General features: G+C 40.8%; 1 protein-coding gene across 1 annotated transcript in view; it reads left to right on the forward strand.

The window, feature by feature from the left end:
- The window catches only part of OTOG (otogelin), a 97458-nt gene that overhangs the window by 66655 nt on the left and 7078 nt on the right, over positions 1 to 23725 (forward strand). Inside the window, exons 40-54 of the mRNA XM_083495985.1 lie at positions 1405 to 1588; positions 5124 to 5344; positions 6470 to 6608; positions 7812 to 8006; positions 9748 to 9960; positions 10832 to 10936; positions 12357 to 12467; positions 13351 to 13452; positions 13824 to 13922; positions 14758 to 14798; positions 18349 to 18424; positions 19240 to 19418; positions 20642 to 20746; positions 21867 to 21986; positions 23245 to 23290. Of these exons, the coding sequence (XP_083352111.1) occupies positions 1405 to 1588; positions 5124 to 5344; positions 6470 to 6608; positions 7812 to 8006; positions 9748 to 9960; positions 10832 to 10936; positions 12357 to 12467; positions 13351 to 13452; positions 13824 to 13922; positions 14758 to 14798; positions 18349 to 18424; positions 19240 to 19418; positions 20642 to 20746; positions 21867 to 21986; positions 23245 to 23290 (1936 nt within the window). The remainder of the gene's footprint in view (positions 1 to 1404; positions 1589 to 5123; positions 5345 to 6469; positions 6609 to 7811; positions 8007 to 9747; positions 9961 to 10831; positions 10937 to 12356; positions 12468 to 13350; positions 13453 to 13823; positions 13923 to 14757; positions 14799 to 18348; positions 18425 to 19239; positions 19419 to 20641; positions 20747 to 21866; positions 21987 to 23244; positions 23291 to 23725) is intronic.

Raw genomic sequence — 23725 nt, forward strand, 5'->3', positions numbered from 1 at the left:
GTTATAATTCTCATTCAAGTATCCTATTTTAGATTCCTAGAATTTACATGCATGTAACTTTGTTGAGAATTGTGACTCTAGTAATAGAACTGATACTTTTCAAGAGGACGACACATGTAACAGCCTTTTATTATTTGCATTCTGCATATGCAGTAAACTTGGAACACGACTAGGAATTTTTGTGCTGTTCATATTGATTTTCTGCTTCCTGTACTACATTTTTAGAGATGATATTCTTTATGATCTTGTGAAGCAGCTTCTGAGAAGTTCATCTCATGTTGGCTCCGAAGAAATCACACATTTATTCACCCAGTGTCCTGAAGGCATTAGACCAGGGGTAGGAAACCTTAGGCCTAGGAGCCAGATGTAGCCCTCAGTGCCTTTCAATATGGCCCTTGAGTCTTTGCCAAGTCACACTTGGTAAGTTTCTGCCAGGTCACACCAGGTCATCCTCTGGCCTGTCCTCTAGTGATTTTCATAGCCTGCAAGTGTCTCAGAAAAACTGAGACATCCTGTTTCTTATTGTGAGAACAGCAGCCATTTTGGTTGCCATGATATTGTGTGATTTCTCCCCCAATAAGTGCTTTGGGGAGACCATGATCTAATGTGGCACCCCAAAATACATGTCCCATGGCATGAAATTGGATGAGATAATGGCAACCAAAATGACCACCATGCTCTCATGATAGAAAACCGGAAGATGGCATCCGGGAAGATGGTGTCCTGGATTTTGGCTTCAAAGTGTTGGAGGACATAGATTTTATCTGCCTGGAATGTGTCCTTAAATATGATAATTCTTCTTGTCTGCCTGGATGGAAGATGGAGAGTGGTGTGTGTCTGGCTCTAACCCCTTTTGGCACACCCACCACTGGAATAATAATAATAATAATAATAACAACAACAACAACAACAACAACAACAACAACAACAACAACAACAACAACAATTCTTCATTCGTTCATTCGTTCATTTCATTTCTTATACCCCGCCCATCTGGCTAGGTTTCCTCAGCCGCTCTGGGCAGCTTCCAACAGTAGATTAAAAATACATTATGTGATCCCTGGAAGGTTGCTCCTCAGGGAATGTGGCCCTTTCACTGCAAAAGTTTCCATCCCTTCACAAATTGGAGGCCTGACCCACCACTCAAATGCAGCACATGTGTTGACTTGATTTTGCCACCTAGTTTGGACTGCAGAAATAGGGAAGTTGTTAAGCACCTGATAAGCAAAATACACAAGCTGTATAGGTCTGTATTAGACAATATTTGACTAGCACAGTGCATGTAAAATTCATTTCAATTATTTTTATGTTTTGTGGAGGGCTGGGCGAAATATTGCAAAAACATAGTTTTATGGCAAAGCGTAAATCTTACTGTTTGCTAAAATAAGTATGTATATTCTCCAGATAGCTGTCAACTCAAGATATGCATGGCCCACTGTTACAAAATATGGATTTAAGATTGAGGACAATGGCTTCATGTATATTATTGAAACTCCGACAAATACTAAAATTCAGTGGTTTCATACCACTGGGGTGATGGTAATAGAACTTAATGCAACCAGTGATCCAAAAGCAATGGGACTGTGTGGTAAGCAACTTTAGTAAGATTGTGATGTTACATCTGGTAAATGTGGGAAGTGCTCCACACTTGGTTTTTCTCAACTTTTGTTAGAGCATGTATAGTAAGGTTAAATATATTCAGAAGACAGAAAATGAAAATATGATTATTTTGGAAGCTGCTACTCTGTTGATTGCTGAAATGATTAAAATGATTCAGGAAGAGAGAGAAAATGCCAGGATTGCCAATCAATAAACTGCAGGCTGGTTTTAATCCCTTGAGGATCAGATTTCAGGTAGTCGTGGATAAGGCAAGTTTGCTTCCTAATTTAGAGCATTTCAAACCGAGGCATGAATGCTGAAGCAACATGGAAATAAATAGGACTGCAATAAAGAGAAAATGTATCTTACTGAGCTTTCCATAAAGCAAAGAAAAAAAATAATGCTTAGAGATTTGTTGCCTACTCTATGCTAACATAGAAGTTACTAAGTAGAATGTAATACAAGGGTCCAATTTTTAATAATTGGTGGAATTTCAAATAAATGTCATGGTTCCCCCCAAAACAGACACACACACACACACACACACACACACACACACACACACACACAAACTGGGAAAGGGAATAATGGAGATCATAATTCTTCTTTGCTACTGAGAATAGAATAAAGGTGTGAACATAGTCAATAATTAATTAATTACTTATTAATTGCATTTTTATACCAGCCTTCCTCAATGTTGAGCTCATAGCAATGTACAGAAAGCCTAAAACAGCAGTGACATAAATCAAGTCTGCTGGATTAGACCAATAGCCCAGCTAGTTCAGCATCCTGCACTAACAATGGCCAACCAGATGCCTGTGGGAAGCCCCGAAATAAATACACATCCACCCTATAAAACATGCATTAGTTACTTAAAAAACAATGCTGCAAAATCCTTTTGAATAGAGATGCATATAATCAAACCTGGAGTTTTGTAGAAGCCAAGCTGGTGGGACTAAGGTACAGCCATCTGACCTACCTTGCAACCACTCATGGAGCAGAATGTCTGGAGGGTCACCCCTTCCATTGTAGAACTCAAAACACTGTACATATCCTCAGGGTGCATTATATTTATTCATACCTTTTATTGGAACACCGGTTATTCACTTAGAATCAGTCCAAGTTACAGAAATAGTTCAGATATATGGGTACCAAAAAGCTCACAGCTCATAAAGGTTATGCTGGAATTGCTCTTAAGCCTGTTTGGTATGTGCACATGGCTTCATTCTTTCTGGAAGTTCTAACCTTGGATGATATGTTTGGTATAGGCTCTTGGAAGCATGATATCTATTGATATAAATCTTAGCTTTGACACTTGAATTATGGTTGCTGGAAGGCTTGGATGCAAAGCCCATCATTACAGTGGCTAGCTTGCCAAGTTTCATAAAGGGCAAATATGTGTAGCAACAGTATGAAATATCAGTGATACTTAGTCAGATTTCAATGCTTGCAAACAGTAATGTTCCTACAGAGAAGAGGTGCTTGAAATAAATGTTAGTGCCATTTGTTCTTATTCTGAGTTGTTTGTTTGACTAGTTTCTAATTTATTTTTTCTTAATGTCAGTTTTAAATTTTGAAGTATAAATTGAGAAAAGGCAATGCTTTAATGGGCTTCGCATATGCCAAAGTCCTAACCATGGTTTCTTACTTAAAGCTGCCTTGCTTTAGAAAATTCAGATAAGTAAATACTTACTTGGTAATACATTCTATTTGGTAATACATTCCATTGAAGTTGATTTGACTGACTTGAAAATAAGCTTGATTAGGAATGAAATGCTAGACAGAACTTGATTGAACAAGACATTTTATGATAGATTCCAGAATCTAGAAGGCTACAATAGGATGCTTATTAAAATGCTATCTACTTCACTGTGCTTCATCTCTTTTCTGTATTCACCTTCATTTCTGAAAAGCAGTCTCCCCCTACCCCAGAAGTTTACTCCTATTTCATAAAAGAGGAAACATTTTAAATAAAGGAAAGTTGGCCTAAAGCAGCTATGTAAAAACAGCTGCTGCTAGACTGCACATGTGATAGAGAAGGGTGGTAGTGACAGAATATGTGTTTGGCATGCAAAAGGTCCCTGGTTCAGTGCCTGCCATTCTCAAGCAGAGCTTAGGAAAAAATACTGTCTGAAATCCTGGAGAGGCACTGCCAGTCAATCTAGACTCTAACCAGTACTGAACCCAGTACCCTCAAGGGCTACTCAATGGGCCGTAGTACCGGTACCCCTCTCTATTTTGGTTAAAAAAGTGTGACACTTACTGTAACAACTTCATGGTGAGTACTGGCACCTACTTTACTAGGAGAAAAACTCAGAGTGGACCCAATATAATCTTGCTTCCTACATCCTTAAATAGTATTAGGGGTTGACACAGAATGTACTTTTCAAATTGACAATTATTATCCCCCAATCATGAGATATTTTATAAAGAATTATCAGACTAATTAACCAATTTTACATTGCGTAGATACATTACTGTATTCTTATTAATTTTTAATATATTTATTACATTTGTGTATCACCCATATAACTAAGTTCTGTGGACGGTATACAATGGCATTAAAGTGTGCGATTCAAAGCAGACACAATGAACCACCAGAGCTAATTATAAAAAAAATCACAATAGCAAAAAAAATTATGTAAAACCAGCTTAGGCAAAATACCTAAATCAAGTTAAAAACAGTATAAAACCAGCAAGAGGGAAGCTTGGTGCAAAGTTTTAATGCACCATATATGTCTTTTGAGAGATCTTGCAGGATTGGTACTTTATAGGACACTATGGTTCCTGCTGTTAGGGCTGGTCTGCACATATTGTTTATCATAGAGAGGCTGCTTAAAATGCCTCCGTGTCTAGGTTTTCCTGTGCCAATTCTAAAATATAGAGAATCGGTCGCCATTTTATATTTTGGCATTAGGTGGCATTAGGTGGGCCTCAAACTATGCTATATGGAGATTTTGGTCAGCAGCTGTAGCTAATACAGTGGAGATTCTTCACATAAATTGCAAATACAGTGGTGCCTCGCAAGACGGAATTAATTCATTCCACGAGTTTTTTCGGCTAGCGAATTTTTCGTCTTGCGAAGCACGGTGTCGGAAAAGTTTTGGAAAAGCTTCAAAAATCACCAAAAACCTCAAAAAAGGCTACCACACCGCATTCTATGAGTTGCTCCTCGAAGTCAAGTCGCAACTGTATTAACGGTGTTAAGAAAAAGGAAACAAACTTGCAAAAAATGCAAGACGTTTTCGTCTTGCAAAGCAAGCCCACAGGGAAATTCATCTTGCGAAGCAGCTCAAAAACTGCAAAACCCTTTCGTCTAGCGAATTTTTCGTCTTGCGAGGCATTCGTCTTGCGGGGCACCACTGTACAAGCTCAGCGTAATATAACAGCCATGGGGTTAAAGTCATTACACAGAGGCTGTTTCAAGCAGCCACTCTGTGATTAGCATAATACTGATGCCAGTCCTAAAATATCATAGTATGTACATGGAGATATGCTAATCTGTATATTGTACTCTTGTGCAGGCTTCTGTGATGGAATCTCAGCAAATGATCTAATGCTACCCAACAGGACCGTCGTAAGCACTGTAGGTGCTTCAGTTGTTTTCACAGATAGCTGGCAGGTGCCAAACACATTGAAGTATATTGGAGAACAGAGAATCCATGAAACTAACTGTTCAGTCGCAGACTGTTCCCTTTGTTTAAACACGTTATTGAACCAAACCTTCAGCAGCTGCCATCCTTACGTATGTTATCTTTTGATCCTCTGTTTGAACTAAATTTATTGTTGATCATCTGTTTTTGTTAATATTTAAGGAGTCAAAAGTATTTATTTTATGGGTTGTTCCCCTGACAAACAACTTTGCCTATTTCACATATCAACCGAGTGATTATTCAACAGTAATAATTCCAGGGAAATTATGATAGGCTGCATATAGCTTCAGAACCATTGAGTTTTTATCAGAGTACAGGTACTGTACTACATATATTAGAAACAGATAAATCAGAACATTTAATAAAGCATTGGTATGATTGCTTTTCGTATTTTTTTAATACTCCACTAATGCCAGCAGCAGACAGCATTGTAAGACTGCTCTTACCAGGAGGTAGAGGGGGAAGGGCAAGGTGGCAGGAATACTTACATGGCTCAAAAATGCTAGGAGAACCAGTCTTCCTTGTGGCCTTGACCCTCCACCTCTACTTCACAGTAAGCAGCAGTGATGTGATTGTCCAGAGGTTGGGTGAGCAGTCCCCCATCACATCATCTGCTACTAATATTCTCTAGCAACTAGTGATTATTTTCTGGGTTTGACATTAGCACCTTTATAGGGTACAGCGACATGTCAAAGATGTGTCAACTGTGTACTCCTCTAAGAGGACGACTTATAGCACATATAATTTGTCATCATCTTGGAGGTGCTTCTTCAACTGCCAGAGAAATTGTCCAACATTTGCCATACCTAATTGCATGTGAACTTTATCTCTTGAAGTGACCAGTTGGAGAACACAAAGCATTTTTGTTTTACTGTGTCCTGATGACATTTTGGGCCCAATAAAATTGTATTTTTATGTACCTAGAGGTTTCCTCTCCTCTTACAGCCACCATGCACATTATGTCACTATTATACTTCATATTGCGGATGAAGGCTGAGGAAGAGAGAGAAAGAGGCACTTGTTTATGGCTGTCTACACAGTGAGCTCATCACAGATGCAAGTTTATAATTAGGGGCTTCCTAGAATTGTGGTGACTCTGTCTTTTACCCATTAAACTGCATCAGCTTCTATTTGGCATCAAACACCTAATGATGATCTTTTTCCCCCCTCTAGTTATCCACCAGTAATCAAGTTAAGACTTTTATTTTTGTGTTAAGGTTTCTCCAGATTCCTTTTGTGATATGTGGGTCCAAGATAAAGAATACATTCAGAATCCATGTATAGCACTGGCTGCTTATGTTGCAACATGTAACAAATTTAACATCTGTATAGAATGGAGGAATTCTCATTATTGCTGTAAGTACTTCACATCAAAGACACTCTGTTTGCTGTTGATGGCAATAGCTATAATGATGATGATAATAGTTTTCCTCAGCCACTCTGGGTGGCTTACAGCATATCAGAAAACATAATAAAAACATCAGGCATTAAAAACTTCCTGATACAGGGCTGCCTTCAAATGGCTTCTAATAGTTGTGTAATTCTTTATCTCCTTGACATCTGAAGGGAGGGTGTTCCACAGGGAGGGAGCCACTACCGAGAAGACCCTCTGCCTGGTTCCCTGTAACTTTGCTTCTCGCAGTGAGGAAACCAGGAGAAGGCTCTCGGAGGAGGACCTCAGTGTCCGGGCTGAATGATGGGGGTGGAGATACTCCTTCAGGTATACTGGGCCGAGGCCATTTAGGTCTTCAAAGGTCAGTGCCAACACTTTTAATTGTGCTTGGAAACATACTGGGAGCCACTCTCAGTCACCGCATTCTGGATTAGTTGTAGTTTCCGAGTCACCTTCAAAGGTAGCCCCACATAAAGCACATTGCAGTAGTCCATGCGGGAGATAACCAGGGCATGCAACACTCCGGCAAGACAGTCTGTGAGCAGGTAGGGTCTCAGGTTGCATACCAGATGGAGCTGGTAGACAGCTGCCCTGGACCTGTGCCTCCATGGAGAGCTGTGAGTCCAAAATGACTCCCAGGCTGTGCACCTTTGATTACTGCAAGATGAAAAGGCAGTGCGGTCTATGGGACAAAGCAATGAATTTGAGCCAAAATGCTGAGGTTCAAGTCCAAGCTTATTTATATAGAAATAATGTTGGGAAATCAGTAGAAATATGTACAAAATCTCAAACCTCTACTACACATGGCAAAAAATACAGAACTGGAAAGGATACTTCTGAGTAGAAAAGCAATTTAGGGGAGGAAGTGCTTAACTTTTCAGTCATCTGCTCCTCAACCACTGGCTGTTCTAATTGCGTGCTTGCAAGATAAAAGATATGTCTGGAATAATTGGGTTGGGGTAATTGGTTGAAAGGGGAGATTCATGTGAGCAGGTGAAAATTTAAGCTTTACTGTATTTTTCCACTCTAATTTTACTTTCTAATTTGCAGTGAATCAAAGTGTTGTCACTGTTTTCCTGCACAAGTCCACATGAAACATTAGCTCATGTAAAATATTACACGAAGAAGCATCGTTGTGTTAAACACTGTGTTTATTATGTTGCTAGCCTTTCCCTGTCCAGAAGGTTTCTACTATAAGGCCTGTATATCTGCCTGTGAGACACCAAGCACTTGTCAAAATATGGAGCCAGAACTTCAGGATCCAGACTCTTGTTCAATATTGACTGAGGGGTGTGTTTGCGCAGAAGGGACCATCCTTCACCGTGTACACTCTGCGCTTTGCATCCCTGAAGAGAAGTGTGGTAAGTATCAATATGCTATTGAATTTCGTATCATTTGACAAGCAATGATGAATTATTCTGGTCCTACCCAGCATATGTATGAATGGAAACAGACTTCTGTTTCTAGATCACCCTCAGGATGTGTACAGTACCCAGGTAACTTATTTTTAATGGGCGGTACAAAAATGTGAAAAATAATAAATGAATGTCTAGCGAATACAGAAGGGTATCCCTACATCCAGGAGCTGACTTGCCATGTGCAGGGCTCCCACACTATCTACACACCAAAATACCCTTATGAAATCTCGTTAAAGAACATTGGCCACAAAAATGCCTTTTAAATAAAAACTACATGTTACCAGTGGCGTAGCGTGGGGGTGCAGGGGGGCCCAGCCGCACTGGGCGCAACATCGGGGGGGGGGGGCGCACTCGCACTCGCAGCTCTCTGCCCCTACCTGGCTCACTCACTCTCTCTCACTGCAGTGCTGGCTGTGCGAATCCGATCCGAGCCGCTGGGTCGCCGCCCACTGTGGAGGGGGTGGGTGCCAGGCGTGCAGTGCGGAGAGAGAGCGAGGGACTATCTGGGGGAGGGACAGTGCAGCGGCCGCCTAGCGCAGCGCTGAGCGCGGGAGAGAACCACACCACACCAGACCAGGCAGCAGCAAGAAGAAGCTGGCAGCGGTGGCAGGTTAGGGGTCGCAAATTACTTGCCTTGCCCCGGGCTAGGGGTCGCAAATTACTTGCCTTGCCCCAGGTTAGGGGGCGCAAATTACTTGCCTTGCCCCGGGTGCTGACAACCCATGCTACGCCGCTGCATGTTACACAACTCAAGAGTAATCGTCAGGCCAATGAGGTGGACTGAGGCAGCTGCTTCAGACAGCAGAATCCCCTGGAACAGTGTCCTACCTGCCCCTGCTGGCTTCTGAGAAGATCTCTCCAGAAGCCACCGCATGACCCCAGTAAGCAAGGCTGCAGCGGAAGGGGGAGCGGCACATTCCCATTTTGCCTCAGGTGGTGAAATGGAAAGGGCTGCCCCTGGAAAGGCAACGTACTAGTCGGTCCCCCAACCTAACATTACAACCCATTTTCCAAAGCACACAGTACAACTGGAGAAATTTCCCCCAGCAAAAATGCACCCCAGCAGAAGCCCGTGGAAGAAGAATGCACACTACCCATCGACTTGCCAAAGTCTCCCATCAAACACGTAACTTTTTCAAAATAAGCCATCACTTATCCTTTCTACCCAAAATATTATACCTCTCCTACTACCAAGTTTCAAATCAATCCTATAAGTATAAGCTGCAGAATCTGCTCCCCTCAGATAACTCATTAGAACAGCTGGGTGGAATTCAGATGACTCACCTTTGAACATGGAGCTGCAGTGGCCTTAGAATGAATGTAACTAGTTCCTAACAGGCCCAAGAACAGCAATGTTGCTTTCAGAGTGCTGCAGTTCAGGGATCTGTCTAAAAGCCATTTCTTTGCATTACTCATAGATGGTTGGTTTGTGTGCATGCAGATTTTTAAAAAGATTCACGGAGTCCATTCTGTGTCTGGAAAATGTAGACTGAAAGAGTGTATGACTCAGGTGTGTTTCCTGAGTAACAGTGCTTTACCAACCCCTGACAAGTGGCATTGATTTGGAATTTTTCCCCTCTGCCATGGTCATATATTCTTTATGTCTGTAGTTATAAACATGTCATAGAATCTAGACGTTTATAAAAATAAATAAATTACCCCCCCCCCTTTGGCAACAATTTAGCCTGTACAGACACTTCTGGAGTGCCACATGCACTGGGTGAGACTTGGAAAACCTCCCATAGTGGATGCTGCATGCACAAATGCGTTGACAATGAGACCATTGCTCCTGTGGAGTACAACTGCTCAGCAAATAATGACTTGGAATGCCAGCGTTTTGGGGAAGTAGCTTTAATTGTACCAGATGAGCAATCCTGTTGTCACCAGAAAGTTTGTAGTAAGTATCCTTAATATACACTTTCTTACCAGCACCACTGACTTTCAATATCTTATAAACTATAGTCAAGTTTTTCTTGATTTAAGATATATGCAAACTAACACAAAATGACTTAATTTGCAGGTGTTTGGAAGCAGTATGTGGGCTTTCATAAGGTACATCACTTTGACAAGTGCTGAGGTTATACTGTGCAAGGAAGAAAGTGATATGTTGATCTAGGAGGTGGATGAGTAGGAGTAGTGTTAGGAAGCAGTTGAGATTCTTTGGGGGGTGGCGGAGTTGTGACAAATAAGATGTTTATCACAACACCACTGCTTTCCGTTCTATTTCTGATGTTTCCATGAACAATACTGGTTTCAAAAGTTACAGTTTGCTGTCTTTTAAGCCCAGCTTTTTTCTTGGAAAGGAGAAGCACTCACCTAGGAAGAGAACCTCATTGACAGCTGCCAGCCACTTTGCCACCCTGTCTTTACATAAGACTGCAATGTGAATACTGCATACCAGGCCCTTGTGCCCCTTTTAACCTTAAAAATCAGTCAACATTAAAGGCAGGAATGGAGAATGAGAGCCCATATATCAAGTCCTCATAGTGCAGCTATGTATAAACAGAAGTATGACAGCAGTATGACAGCTTCTCATAGCACTCTATCCCCACTTATTTGATTGCCTGAAGAAAAGTTTAATGTGGCACAAGCAACAAAGCAAGTTGAAGCCTTCTTGGATTTTACAAAACATTTACAAATATCAGCCCTAGAGGCGCTCTCTCTCTCTCTCTTTCTCTCTCTCTCTCTGTAATACGCAACAAATGCAATCAGTTTTATTAATGCCATTCAACCCTATTCTTCTCTTGTTTTTGCTGTGATCTAAAAAGCTTGTAATCAGAGCCTCTGTGAAACGTTTATTCCTGAATGCAAGGGCCTAGAGAAACTGGCAACCTATTACCAAGACGATTCCTGCTGTCCTAGCTACAGTTGTGGTAGGTATTGAATGAAGAATTGAAATATCTGGCAAAGGAGTCTCTATTGAAATATTTGACCTTGACCACTGTTATTATTGGGACGCGGGTAGTGCTGTGGTCTAAACCACAGAGCCTAGGGATTGCCGATTGGAAGGTTGGCGGTTCGAATCCCCATGACGGGGTGAGCTCCCGTTGCTCGGTCCCTGCTCCTGCCAACCTAGCAGTTCAAAAGCATGTCAAAGTACAAGTAGATAAATAGGTACTGCTCCAGTGGGAAGGTAAACGGCATTTCCATGCACTGCTCTGGTTCACCAGAAGCAGCTTAGTCATGCTGACCACATGACCTGGAAGCTGTCTGTGGACAAATGCCGGCTCTCTCGGCCAGTAAAGTGAGACAAGTGCCGCAATCCCAGAGTCATCTGCAACTGGACTTAATGGTCAGGGGTCCCTTTACCTTTACCTTTTTTACTGTTATTATTAGGGCTGGGCATCAGATTCAGCCAAATTAGAGACAGCCCTAGATCTGGTCCCCAGTTGGGTCACGCTGGATCTTGAGTTGTCAAGGGGCAGGGTATTGGGAAGGCAAGGCTGCAGGAGTCTATTTCTGCAGGGTGATTTTCCCCACAGGAAAATCAATAGTGACACAGACCTAAGCAGAACTGAATCCTGTGGATAGTAAAGGTACCCCTTCACAAGAGCCTTCCCTGCAGGGAAGTGCTTGAGAAGCAGATCCCAGTAGGATTGAGTCCTCCACTTGTGGGCCACAGGGTGCTCCTTTGCAAGTTCCTTTTCCACGGGGTAAGGACTGAACCCTCCTGCTCTTGGTTGTGAGGCCAGGAGGGAGAAGGGGCACAGTGTCTCCTCCTTCCCCTGCCCCTCCCTGCTTATGTTTAAAAACCCTAATTAGCCCTGCCCCCAGTTGATTCAGAAAATCCATTCCCTGTTCTGGGAAGGGACTTAGGACTACAAAACATGGCAACTTCCAAGCAGAGCCCTGTTTGTCTCACCACTGCCCATGAGGGATGGAACCGAAATGTTTGCTTTTGCACATGCCCCTGTTATATTCCTTGTTCCTAAAATTGAGAGCTAAAGTAGCCTGTGCCATGTGCAGTTGCAAAGGAAAAAGGAAACAGAGACAAAAAGGTAAACAAGCCTGGGAAGGTCTTGGCGGTGCTCATTTGCCCTGTAAGCATTTTTCCATGCACTAGTCCCAGATCCATTTTTAGATACTTGGAAGGCAAGACTGAAGAAACTGTATCAATGTGGTAGAGGACGTGCTAGACCTATATTTCACAGTTTGCTCCAGTATTCTTAGTTACACTGCATGAAGGAAATAAGATGTAGTTACCGGTATATTTTATTATTTAGTGTACGCCCCCTTAGGGAGACTTCAGGATGGAATATCATATATTTTATGAAAATATTATGTTTGTTTCAGAATGTGATCCAGCAAAATGTGAGTCTATGGAACAGATTCCAAACTGCCGAGCAGATCAAACTCTGATTGCTGCCCATGTGGAAGGCACCTGCTGTGTATCCTATATCTGTGGTATTCAAATTTAGTTCTTATTGACAGCCTGTAGATTAATATGTAAGCAAAGAAGACTGTCTAGGAATATATGCCACAATGGTATAAGAGAAGCTCTACTGCCTAGTCCAGTATTCTGTATTGCACAATATCCAAAATATGGATACTTGAGGGATAGAACAAAACACCTTACACAGAGAGAAATGATGTATTGGTGTGCAGTGGTGTACTGGCACCGTTTTTCGACCGGCACATTATAGAAGCTACAATGAAGTATACAATGTAACCAGAACGGATTCAAATTCCCCCACCCCCTGCAAGCCCACACCACCCAATCTTTTGAATTGCAGTTGTTTCTAAAAGCCCAACTGCACTTCCGTGGTGGCCACTGCAATCCTGAAAGACTGCTTCTCAAATCCCTGAGTGCATTCAGCATCCTATACTCTATCAGCCCAAACCGGAAGCCCATCCAAAACTAATAAGCATTCTGTTGCATGCACTCCACCCTCTAAGTGGTTTGAGGTTACAGGGGTGCTATTTAGTTTCTGTGGCAATACTTCACCTATACTTGATCCCTTTTTAAGCTATGCAAAGTCTTTCTCCCAATGAATAAAAAACTACTTAGCTAAATTAACCTTCTCCACCCAATTTGACCTCTTTCTTTTTACAATCAAAGTCACACGATTGGGGCAGCCAAAAGTCCGACACCAATCTCATTCTCATCCTGACTCTCTAACTAGACGTAAGGTTGGCAGTTCTGCATTCAGGAGTGAAATTAGGTGGTGCTCAACTTTTCATTGTAGTTTCATCAATCCTTTGCGTAGAATTTTGCACTTACAGAAAACTGAAGACAAATGGCATGTATGTGTTCTTTCTAATAATTTAATATTTCTCTTTTTATCAGCATGTGGTATTTGCTCTGATCAAATTCCAGCGTGCCAGGAAGGAGAAGTGCTTACTGTGGAAGGCAACACAACAGACAGATGTTGTCCTGCTTACCAGTGTAGTGAGTTGATGATTTCTCTAGAGGCTTTCTTAATTGTTTGCAATGATTTTTCAGTGCTGTAAATGATGAACAATACAGAATTTTCATTAAGAGACAAGCTCATTAAATCTACCCTAATCATTTTAAGGCAGTCATGGAATAAGCATATGGAGTTATTACCAAGAGATGCTATCCATGCCTCTTAAAAATGTCATTAATTTATTAAACCAAATAACTATGATTCAATGTATAAACAAAATTTTGTGTGAAGTATATATGAAGAATGTGCTTTATGCTTTGCTGAACATTTTATTTTTGGTCATGAGTTTTGGAAATGCTCTCCCTGCTTGAACATTCAACACCGTTTCTTTCTTTGCACTTTTAACTTGCAGTTTGTGAAACCTACCGTTGTCCTGAATTTAAGTGTTTATTAGGGATGTCCTTGGTAGAAGTATGGAGCCCAGAAAAGTGTTGTCCATATCGTACATGTGGTAAGTACAGTTGTTTTCAATGTCCTTTAATTAGGTTACATCAATTTATCTTGCAGTATAAAAAGGCAATGTTGAATTAATGTTGAAAATCTAGCAATGTCTGGAGCCATCAGTAGTCTAACTATGGTGTGGGCCAATTGAGATGTCTTATAGAGAGGTGGTTTCACCCAGGTGCTTGCAGGCTGGGACAACGCAGCTTGTTTACACAGCTCAGCTGGGGATCAGGAAGGTTACTGCTCCCCAGCTGAGACAGGGGCTTTTTCAGAGCAGGAAGCGTGGGCAGCGGGGGAGGTTGCAGAGTGTTTAATGGAAAGGGGTGAAAGATGTGTGCACTACCCATGCCCCCTTCATAGCAATAAAGTAAGCTCAACCCTACATCCACTAAACATTTGAGGAAATTTGAACATTATTTGAGAATGAAGAAGATTGGAATGCTCTGACTCAGGGGAATAAAACTTTAGAGAAACTGGATGACTGTTGAGGATACTGCTTTTTTAAGATGACGTGACTCTAGTCCAGGCATAGGTAAACTTGGCCTTCCAGCTGTTTTCGGACTACAACTCCCATCATCCCTAGCTAACAGGACCAATGGTCAGGAATGATGGGGACTGTAATTCCAAAACATCTGGCGGGTCGAGTTTGCCAATGCCTGCTCTAGCCCATAAAGTGTGTGCCATAATAAATCTGCTAGTAATTAAGGTGCTACAAGACTTGTTTATGGAATGCCTGGCAAACGTTGAACTGCATCATTTTAGGAAATAATTTTGTCTGCTGATTGCTGGCATTCATGAAAGTGTATGAACATTTATTCTGTCACTTCCCTTCCCCATTTTAGAATGTGCATGTGAAACCGTTCCTAAGCCTCAGTGTAAACTGGTAAGGAGGAAATCCTATTAAAACACATTTTAAATGTTATTCTAATGCAATGAACTGCCTGCAAATTGTGCTGTCCATCTTTGACTCCAGTCATATTTGACATAGACTGAATTTGTTGCCATTATTTATATTGTTGAACACGAATGAGAGGAGACTGAGAGGAGATATGATAGTCATCTTCAAGTATCTTAAAGGCTGTCACGTGGAAGGTGGAACAAGCTTGTTTTCTCATGCTTTGGAGGGTAGGACTCAAAGCAATGTTGGAATGGGCATTATGTTGCACCTGTAGTAGTGCCAGTTCCAGCTATTGAAACAATTGAGTGGGCACATGTGGAGCAAGGCAATCTCATAGGTAAACTGGTCCCAAGTTGTTAAGGACATTGTATACTAATGGTAACAATGTTTCATAATTCATAATTATGAAACAATTTCATAATTCTCACTCACTTTTGTATCCTTTCACCCCAGATGAGGAGGAGGAGAAATCAGCATGTTCACATTGGCCCATTGGCTGTGTGTTTCCATCACCAAGGTGCATGAGGCCAGAGTCTTTCAACATTATTAAATATCTCAGCTCACTCCAGTAGGGCAGCACTGCCTCTGTAGCCTCCTCCCTTGGGGACATAAAGGCATCTGGCAATAAATTTATCCCTCCCTAATTGGCTGATTTTGTGCATATATCCCTCTGTTTCCTGGGTAGCTCCTGCTCACCAACCAGGGAATTAACCATTGGTTGCTTATCATAAATGTTCTTTCAGAGGAGTATGCAGGAGACATCCAGCTGCACCCTTTTTTCAGCTTGATGAGCTTGGAGTACTGTGTATAGCTTCCTACCTCTTCTATGGGCCATGTCAGTTCTGGGAGAGTGCTATGCCTCTTGCACAGATATGGCCAGAAAAGGGGTTGTGGGTGGAAACACAGGAGCTACATATTCTCTACACCTCTGCATCATGTGACCTTGTCTGCCTTGGGTGGTAGGATGACTTAGCTCTGTTTCCTGTATACTTTCTGCACAGTTCCCTGGAATGAACATTTGCAGTAAGTAGCCAGTATTTTGATCCAGCATCTGCTTCTGTTTGTGAAAGCAGGAAAGCATTCAGGAAAGCATCCAAATGCTCACATAGCATTTGGATTAGGAACGATGGGTGAGATCCAACATCACACCAGCAGACACAGCAGGACTTCCCCAAAACTCCAGAGCACATTTAGGAGGAGGGCGTTGGGGTAGGAGAGGAATGGGAAGTCCCATTTGTAGATGCAGAAGTCTGGTACACAAGTGGAACATCAGAAATGGATGACACCTACTGCTTTTAGCAAACATTGACAAAGAAATTGCCTTTTAGTATGCAGTGAATTGCATGTAATTTCCCTTTGACTAAGACATCCTGTGCATAATTAGGAATAAGTGCAATGAATCCAATCAGACTTTTAAATGATCATTATAAGATTGGGTGGTATACTTAATGTTTGAACATATACCGGTAAAAGTAAACTGTCTGAGAGGAAGAAATATTGTATTATTTTTAGGCCTGTGTTCCCTGAGCATGTATACCACTAGGCAGAGGCTACCTTTTCCATTCCATATTTCTAAACATTGCTATGAAACCAGATTTTTACCTCCCAGTGTAGCTTAAGTTACACTTTTCGAAAGTACTTTATTACTAAGAAACAAAATGAAGAATTACAAGGGTAATATATATATATATATATGGAATATATATATATATATGGAATATATATTTGCTTTCGTAGATTTTCACGGGTACAGGAATGCAGGTTTTGGTGTCTTCGGGTGTCTTCCCGTGTAAGAGTTGGGGTGTCTAGGCGACGTTTCGACGAGGTCTCACTCGTCATCTTCAGGCTGGTGCTTTCGGCTTCTTGTTACTGGAACAGAGCAGGATCTCAGTGTTTGAGTTCCTATAAATACTGTTGAGGAGGTGTGGTGTATAGCCTCAAACGTTCTGGGCAGAGAGGAAGTTCCCAGGTTAGTGTGCATTTTCTTCTTTTGTTCCTTAATTACTTGAGGGATATCTTGAGTGATTTCTTGAGAGATATTCTGAGTACCACTTAGGTGGGTCATTAGGTGTGGATTAGTTGCTAAAGCTTTCGTGTCTTGACCTCTTGAGCTTGTGAAGAGTTTTTCTGAGAAGATGGCTGTACTGCACTTAGTTGTGCTCTGGCTTGGCTTCGTGTATAGGGGCGAGCTGTGGTTTTGTGCCCTGTGCCAGCCAGATCTGTGTAGGGATTGCAGGGGGGTGCAGCATCCGGAGGTGCCACTATGGTTTGGCTACTGGATGGTGTCTGTAATTTATCAAGACACCATCCAGTAGCCAAACCATAGTGGCACCTCCGGATGCTGCACCCCCCTGCAATCCCTACACAGATCTGGCTGGCACAGGGCACAAAACCACAGCTCGCCCCTATACACGAAGCCAAGCCAGAGCACAACTAAGTGCAGTACAGCCATCTTCTCAGAAAAACTCTTCACAAGCTCAAGAGGTCAAGACACGAAAGCTTTAGCAACTAATCCACACCTAATGACCCACCTAAGTGGTACTCAGAATATCTCTCAAGAAATCACTCAAGATATCCCTCAAGTAATTAAGGAACAAAAGAAGAAAATGCACACTAACCTGGGAACTTTCTCTCTGCCCAGAACGTTTGAGGCTATACACCACACCCCCTCAACAGTATTTATAGGAACTCAAACACTGAGATCCTGCTCTGTTCCAGTAACAAGAAGCCGAAAGCACCAGCCTGAAGATGACGAGTGAGACCTCGTCGAAACGTCGCCTAGACACCCCAACTCTTACACGGGAAGACACCCGAAGACACCAAAACCTGCATTCCTGTACCCGTGAAAATCTACGAAAACATATATATATATATATATATATATATATATATGCAGGTTTTGGTGTCTTCGGGTGTCTTCCCGTGTAAGAGTTGGGGTGTCTAGGCGACGTTTCGACAAGGTCTCACTCGTCATCTTCAGGCTGGTGCTTTCGGCTTCTTGTTACTGGAACAGAGCAGGATCTCAGTGTTTGAGTTCCTATAAATACTGTTGAGGGGGTGTGGTGTATAGCCTCAAACGTTCTGGGCAGAGAGGAAGTTCCCAGGTTAGTGTGCCTTTTCTTCTTTTGTTCCTTAATTACTTGAGGGATATCTTAAGGAACAAAAAGAAGAAAAGGCACACTAACCTGGGAACTTCCTCTCTGCCCAGAACGTTTGAGGCTATACACCACACCCCCTCAACAGTATTTATAGGAACTCAAACACTGAGATCCTGCTCTGTTCCAGTAACAAGAAGCCGAAAGCACCAGCCTGAAGATGACGAGTGAGACCTCGTCGAAACGTCGCCTAGACACCCCAACTCTTACACGGGAAGACACCCGAAGACACCAAAACCTGCATACATATATATATATATATATATATATATATATATATATATATATATATAAATATATAAAAGCTGTGCTTCTTAGCACTGACATTGAAATGCAACATTAATGACATAGTAATTGTATTTTTCTTCTTTTATGGACAGGGAGAGAAACTGATTATAGATGAACAATTCCAGAACAGCACAGAAAATGTTTGTCACTGCACTAAGTACAAGTGTTGTAAGTATACAAGATTTTTGGTTGAAAAAAGCATTTAATTTATCCTATTTAACCCAAGGCTATGGCCACATTCACACATCATGCTGTACCATAGTTTAGGACAGACTCTCCTCTCCTTCCAGAGGTTTGTAAGCTTTTACTTCCCCTTTTGCTTAAGCAGTTTTTTGCTTTATCCAAGCTTGCACAAAGTAGCTAACATTAAGTATCATCTGCTTGAAACAAGCCAGCTTGGTTTCAAGATAGCTTATTTCAGATGAGCCATAATTAATATCAACACATTTGTCTGTATGAAACAATAAACCATGATGAAGCAGAAGTGGAAGACAAACCAGTTTCATATGCTGCTGCTGTGTTCTCAAGGAAGCATTATGTAGAAGGATTGGAAGTATTATTATTATTATTATTATTATTATTATTATTATTATTATTATCATTATTATTATTAAATCAGTTTTAGTATAATAGTTATAAATTGTTCTAAATCTATAGTTTCTCATTATTCTAAGGAAATAATTCTTAGAAAATTTTCCTGCATATATTTTATGCTTTCAAGAAAAGCTGCGCAGATATGTTTAATGAATGTGTCCTTTGGTTTTTTTAAGAGGCAACCAGTATGAGCTAACAGAAAGTCATAAATAGGTATACAAATGGATTCAGTTGATTCACTTTCACAAATAAGCCAAATGATATTTGTGAAGGTCTAAAAGTATTATGTCCTCACTTTTCTTTCTTCTTTTGAAGCATCAATTGTCAACTGTTTTGATTATTTCAGTTAACTTTATCCAATGTACTTTGTTTTTGGAAATCTGTTCCAGCAAGAGACAAAGTGTGCCTAAGCAGCGAGAGAGGTGTTCTGCATCCAGGACAGTCCATTGTTGAACACTCACCTGATGGTGTTTGCCACACTTCCTACTGCACAAGCATAGTTGATCCTGTTACCAAGTACTATCGGATAAATATATCCACTATAGATTGTGCGGCAAGGTGCAAATCTGTAAGAAGTTTAGAATTTAACTTTGGGTTTTCTCTGGTAAAATAGAACAGCAGATAGGAATAATAAATTTATTAAGAATAAAGGAAACTAGTGCAGTTGCAGTAATTTCCCCACCCAGAATCTCTGATGTCTTATAACAAGAGGTCTTATTTGAATACTGGGATTGGTGGTTGACCCATTGATAACATTCAGTTATAAGAACAGATGTTTTAATGCTGCTATGATTTGTTCTACAAAAGTAAATACCGTACTTGCTGTTAGAAGTTAACTCCACTGCATAGGTAATAGTTTCAAGGATCAAAGCAAGCTGCAGAAATGTAGAGTATATTTACCGAACATTACATAAATTAATCAATTGATACAATGCATTTTGTTCCTGGTGAAAATTTCCCCATATATTGAATCAATTGATATTGTATCTGTTTGTTAAGGCTTGAAGAGCTTCTGTACAACAAACAAGAAACTGAGCGTCATCATAACTATTCTGCTACAGCAAATGCAGCGAACAATCCTTTCTATGAGGACAGGATATCATGCTATTAGTGTTGGACAAAGGCTTGTTGGAATATTGCACTATGCATAAATGAAATTTAATTGTGAAAAAGCTCATGTTTTTGCTAATATGGAATACAGAAAGTCATTTTGTGTATGCTTTAGTGGTGTAAACATGAATGTGCATGTGATACACATAAATGTGTTAGAAAATGCAAACATAGTTCATTATTTAAGCTGAGTAATTGCCATGGGCAAACAGAAGTCAAACCACTGCATGAATTAAAACTTAATAGCCATGCTTGACTTCTCTGCAGAACTTAAGAAGTTGTTGCCTCAAACACTGATGGACATTAACCAGGTTATCCTGGTTTTATTGTATCACGGCATCTTGGCAACAGAAGATAATCTGTCTTGGACACAACAAATGTGTATGAACTGTACTTTTATCATTCTAAAAACTGATCACGCTGAAAGGCCCACAATCAATTTCAAAGTGGCTGAGCCACAGCATGAACCCAGCTTCCCCATATGCAAGTCTAAGGGCCATTGAAGTACACTGGTCTCCTAGTAATAGCAGCAGTACATTTATTTAAGGTGCAATAATACATTTAATAGTAATGTTAGATACTATGACAGAGTCCAACGGAATATTGTAATAAAAAATACACGTCTGTAATCTTAATTCCTGATTTGAACTGTATTTGAAATGATATCCTTTACTTTTTCAGAATGAAGTCTATGAACCTCCAGAGGATTTAACAACTTGTTGTGGAAAATGCAAGAATGTGTCTTGTGTTCACTCTTTCAGCAATGGAACAGTTTCACATTTTAAGGTAAATTCGTACTTACAGTTTTTCTTATGGAGGGAGAGTAGCTCTCATTGGTTACTAAGTGTAAGTGCTGAATTAAGTTTGTGCTTCCGAACCAAAAAAACCTGTTGTGGAATTTTTTGAGCAAGCAATCTGTGCTCAAACTACATTAGTGAAACAAATTTAGGAAACATGAAGTTGCACATTCCTACTCTGGTGATGGCATAGCTATGTATGATGGGAGCTACCTGGACAGTAGTGAATGACATGGTGGGATGATGGTACTCACCTGGCCTCCTGACAATGGAGTCACTGTTTTTATGGTGAGGGAGAGGGCAAGGTAGTGAGGCAGTTGGTGCCATGCAAACACACCAGCCAGCAGGAGTGCAAGAATGGCTCCACCAGTGTGCTTGCACAGCATCAACCTCCCAGCCGCCTTGAGGACATGGGTAAGTGCTGAGTCTAGTGGCCAAATGCAGTTGCTGACCCTTCTTCTTCTTCCCATCATTTCATTTTATTGAAAAATCTTAAGGTGGGAAAATTAACAACTGTAAGATCAATAAGGAGCACTATAGATAGTAGAGCAGGCATCCCCAACCTTGGGCCCTCCATATGTTTTGGACTACAATTCCCATCATCCCTGACCACTGGTCCTGTTAGCTAGGGATCATGGGAGTTGTAGGCCAAAACATCTGGAGGGCCGCAGGTTGGCGATGCCTGTAGTAGAGCAATAGTACAGCTCTTTAACAGTATGTAGGCTTTGGCTTCTCTTCACAAGAGGTGAAACAGCAATACTTTCACTACTAATTTGCACCCCACATAGAGTTATGTAACCTTTCAGAAGTCACATTGAATTATGCTGGTCTGTCACAGGACTCTGTGGGAATAAGAAATATAATAAACCAAGGTTGCTACAGTGCAGAACTGTATTACTTTGTGGATGCATCTGGAAGTCTTGTTTCTCAGAAAGGCACAATACTGATTGTATTTGGTGTTAGGAATGTCAGTGAAAGCTCCCTCAGTGCGAGCAAGTGGCTTATTTTGACCTTAAATCAAGTTTGTTTGTTTGTTTTAAAAAACTGCAAATTCTATTGGTTTTTGAAGTGTTTGTATTTCTGATAATTATTTTAAATACTCAAAATAGCCTGGCACCAGTTGGATTTCGAACTGTGTCAGATACGACTGCACAAACACACCATTTGGACCTGTTCTAATTACATCAGCCATCAGCTGTCCACCGTTTAATGAAACAGAATGTGTGAAGGTCAGTGGTTCATCCATTTTGCATTCGATTTTGAAAGCTTTTATTTTGCTTCCTCTGGACACTTCCATTTATTGCAACAAGATAGAACAAAAGGCCGTAAAGGCTAAAGAGCCGGAACACAGGTTAGACTTTGCATTTGGAAATGGGATGCTGTTGAAATCAGTCCTCCCTCTGGTGAGTGACCCTTTTCCTGGCTATAACATTTAGATCTACTTAACATATAGATCACAAAACCGCCATGCTGTAAGTCTCTGTGTGTCCACCACACCCCTGGCAGCACTGGTGGGGAAACAGGGATGCTCACAACATCATGGTAATATAATTACCATAGAGCTATATGTAATGTAAACCACCATAGATCCAGTGCTGTAAAGTGGTTAGCCTGTAGGTACTAGGACTTGGGAGACCAGGATTAAAATCCCCATTCAGCCATGAAGATTACTGGGTGACTTTGGGAGAGTCTCCACCTCTTAGCCTAACCTACCTGACAGCATTGTTATGAGGATAATATGGAGAGAGGGAGAGCCATGTACACCACCATGAATTCCTTGGAATGAAAGAGGGATATAGATGCAAATAAATAAATAAATAAATAAATAAATGAGAGAGAGAGAGAGAGAGAGAGAGAGAGAGAGAGTGTCTTTTCAGAGCCATAAAGGTAAAAAAGCCTCTACAGTGAGCACTGTGACTGCTCATTGATTTACCAGGTGTAGAAGTGTTCTACAGATGATGGGAAGAAAGCAAATGTTGTATCACTCCAATGCAGTTCAGAGGGGCAGGCAAAGTGCCTAGAGGATTATACTTACATTTTCCTCTCAAGTAGACTTTCAAGAGCAGCCTTGCTATGTTGCTCCTAATCTGTTGATCTGACTTTTGTTTAGAGTGAATGTTACGCTGAATCTCAGGTTGTTTTTTTTTTTTTTAAATGTAATAATAGAATCACAGAACTGTAGAATCACAGAACCGTAGAGTTGGAAATGCAGGAATATGTATCTGTCCCATATGGGGATCGAACCTGCAACATTGGCATTTAACAGCATCACGCTGTAACCAACTGAGCTATTCAGGCTCATATTTTGTTTCAGTTAAAATAAATATTGTATTATTCTCTAGATTCTGGTTTATTTACTGTTTAGTTTTCTTGATAGTGCAGTTAAGTGCTCTTCCAATAGTTCATCTCTACTACTGCTACAACCTGTGAATTAGTGCTAAAAATGGTTTTATACTGGTAGTGACTTTTTTTTTAATACAAATTCAGGTTGGAGGATATATTGTACCATTCTTAGAAGGATGCTGCAAAACATGTAAGTACCAAAACATCAGTAATGGTGTACATATGAGAGAGTTTTGAGGGGTACTTGTTGCCTTCCGAAACATCTAAATAATAAGCAGCACTAACAATAACAAGAATAAAATTGGTTTACCCAATGCTTACAATAGCAGTAACATTCTAAACTTAACTTTAGTTATTAAGAGATCATGTGCCATTTAAATCAATGAAATTTACCTCCATGTTTTGTTTAGATCATTGTGTGCCTAGTATGAGATTGCGAATGACTGTAAAAAAATCACACAGGTGATAGCATTGTCTACCATTGCCAGTAAAACTAAATCTAGATTCAGTCTGAGTTAAGACAATATTTACTAAGGTTAGAATGACACCTGTGTTATTTTTGCTGGTTGGGACTGAATCTAAGGCTACATTTCTGCAACCAGTAGTGATTCTTTCAATCATAATT

This window comes from Podarcis liolepis, assembly GCF_965112155.1.
Source record: "Podarcis liolepis genome assembly, chromosome: 1".
Taxonomy (NCBI): Eukaryota; Metazoa; Chordata; class Lepidosauria; order Squamata; family Lacertidae; genus Podarcis; species Podarcis liolepis.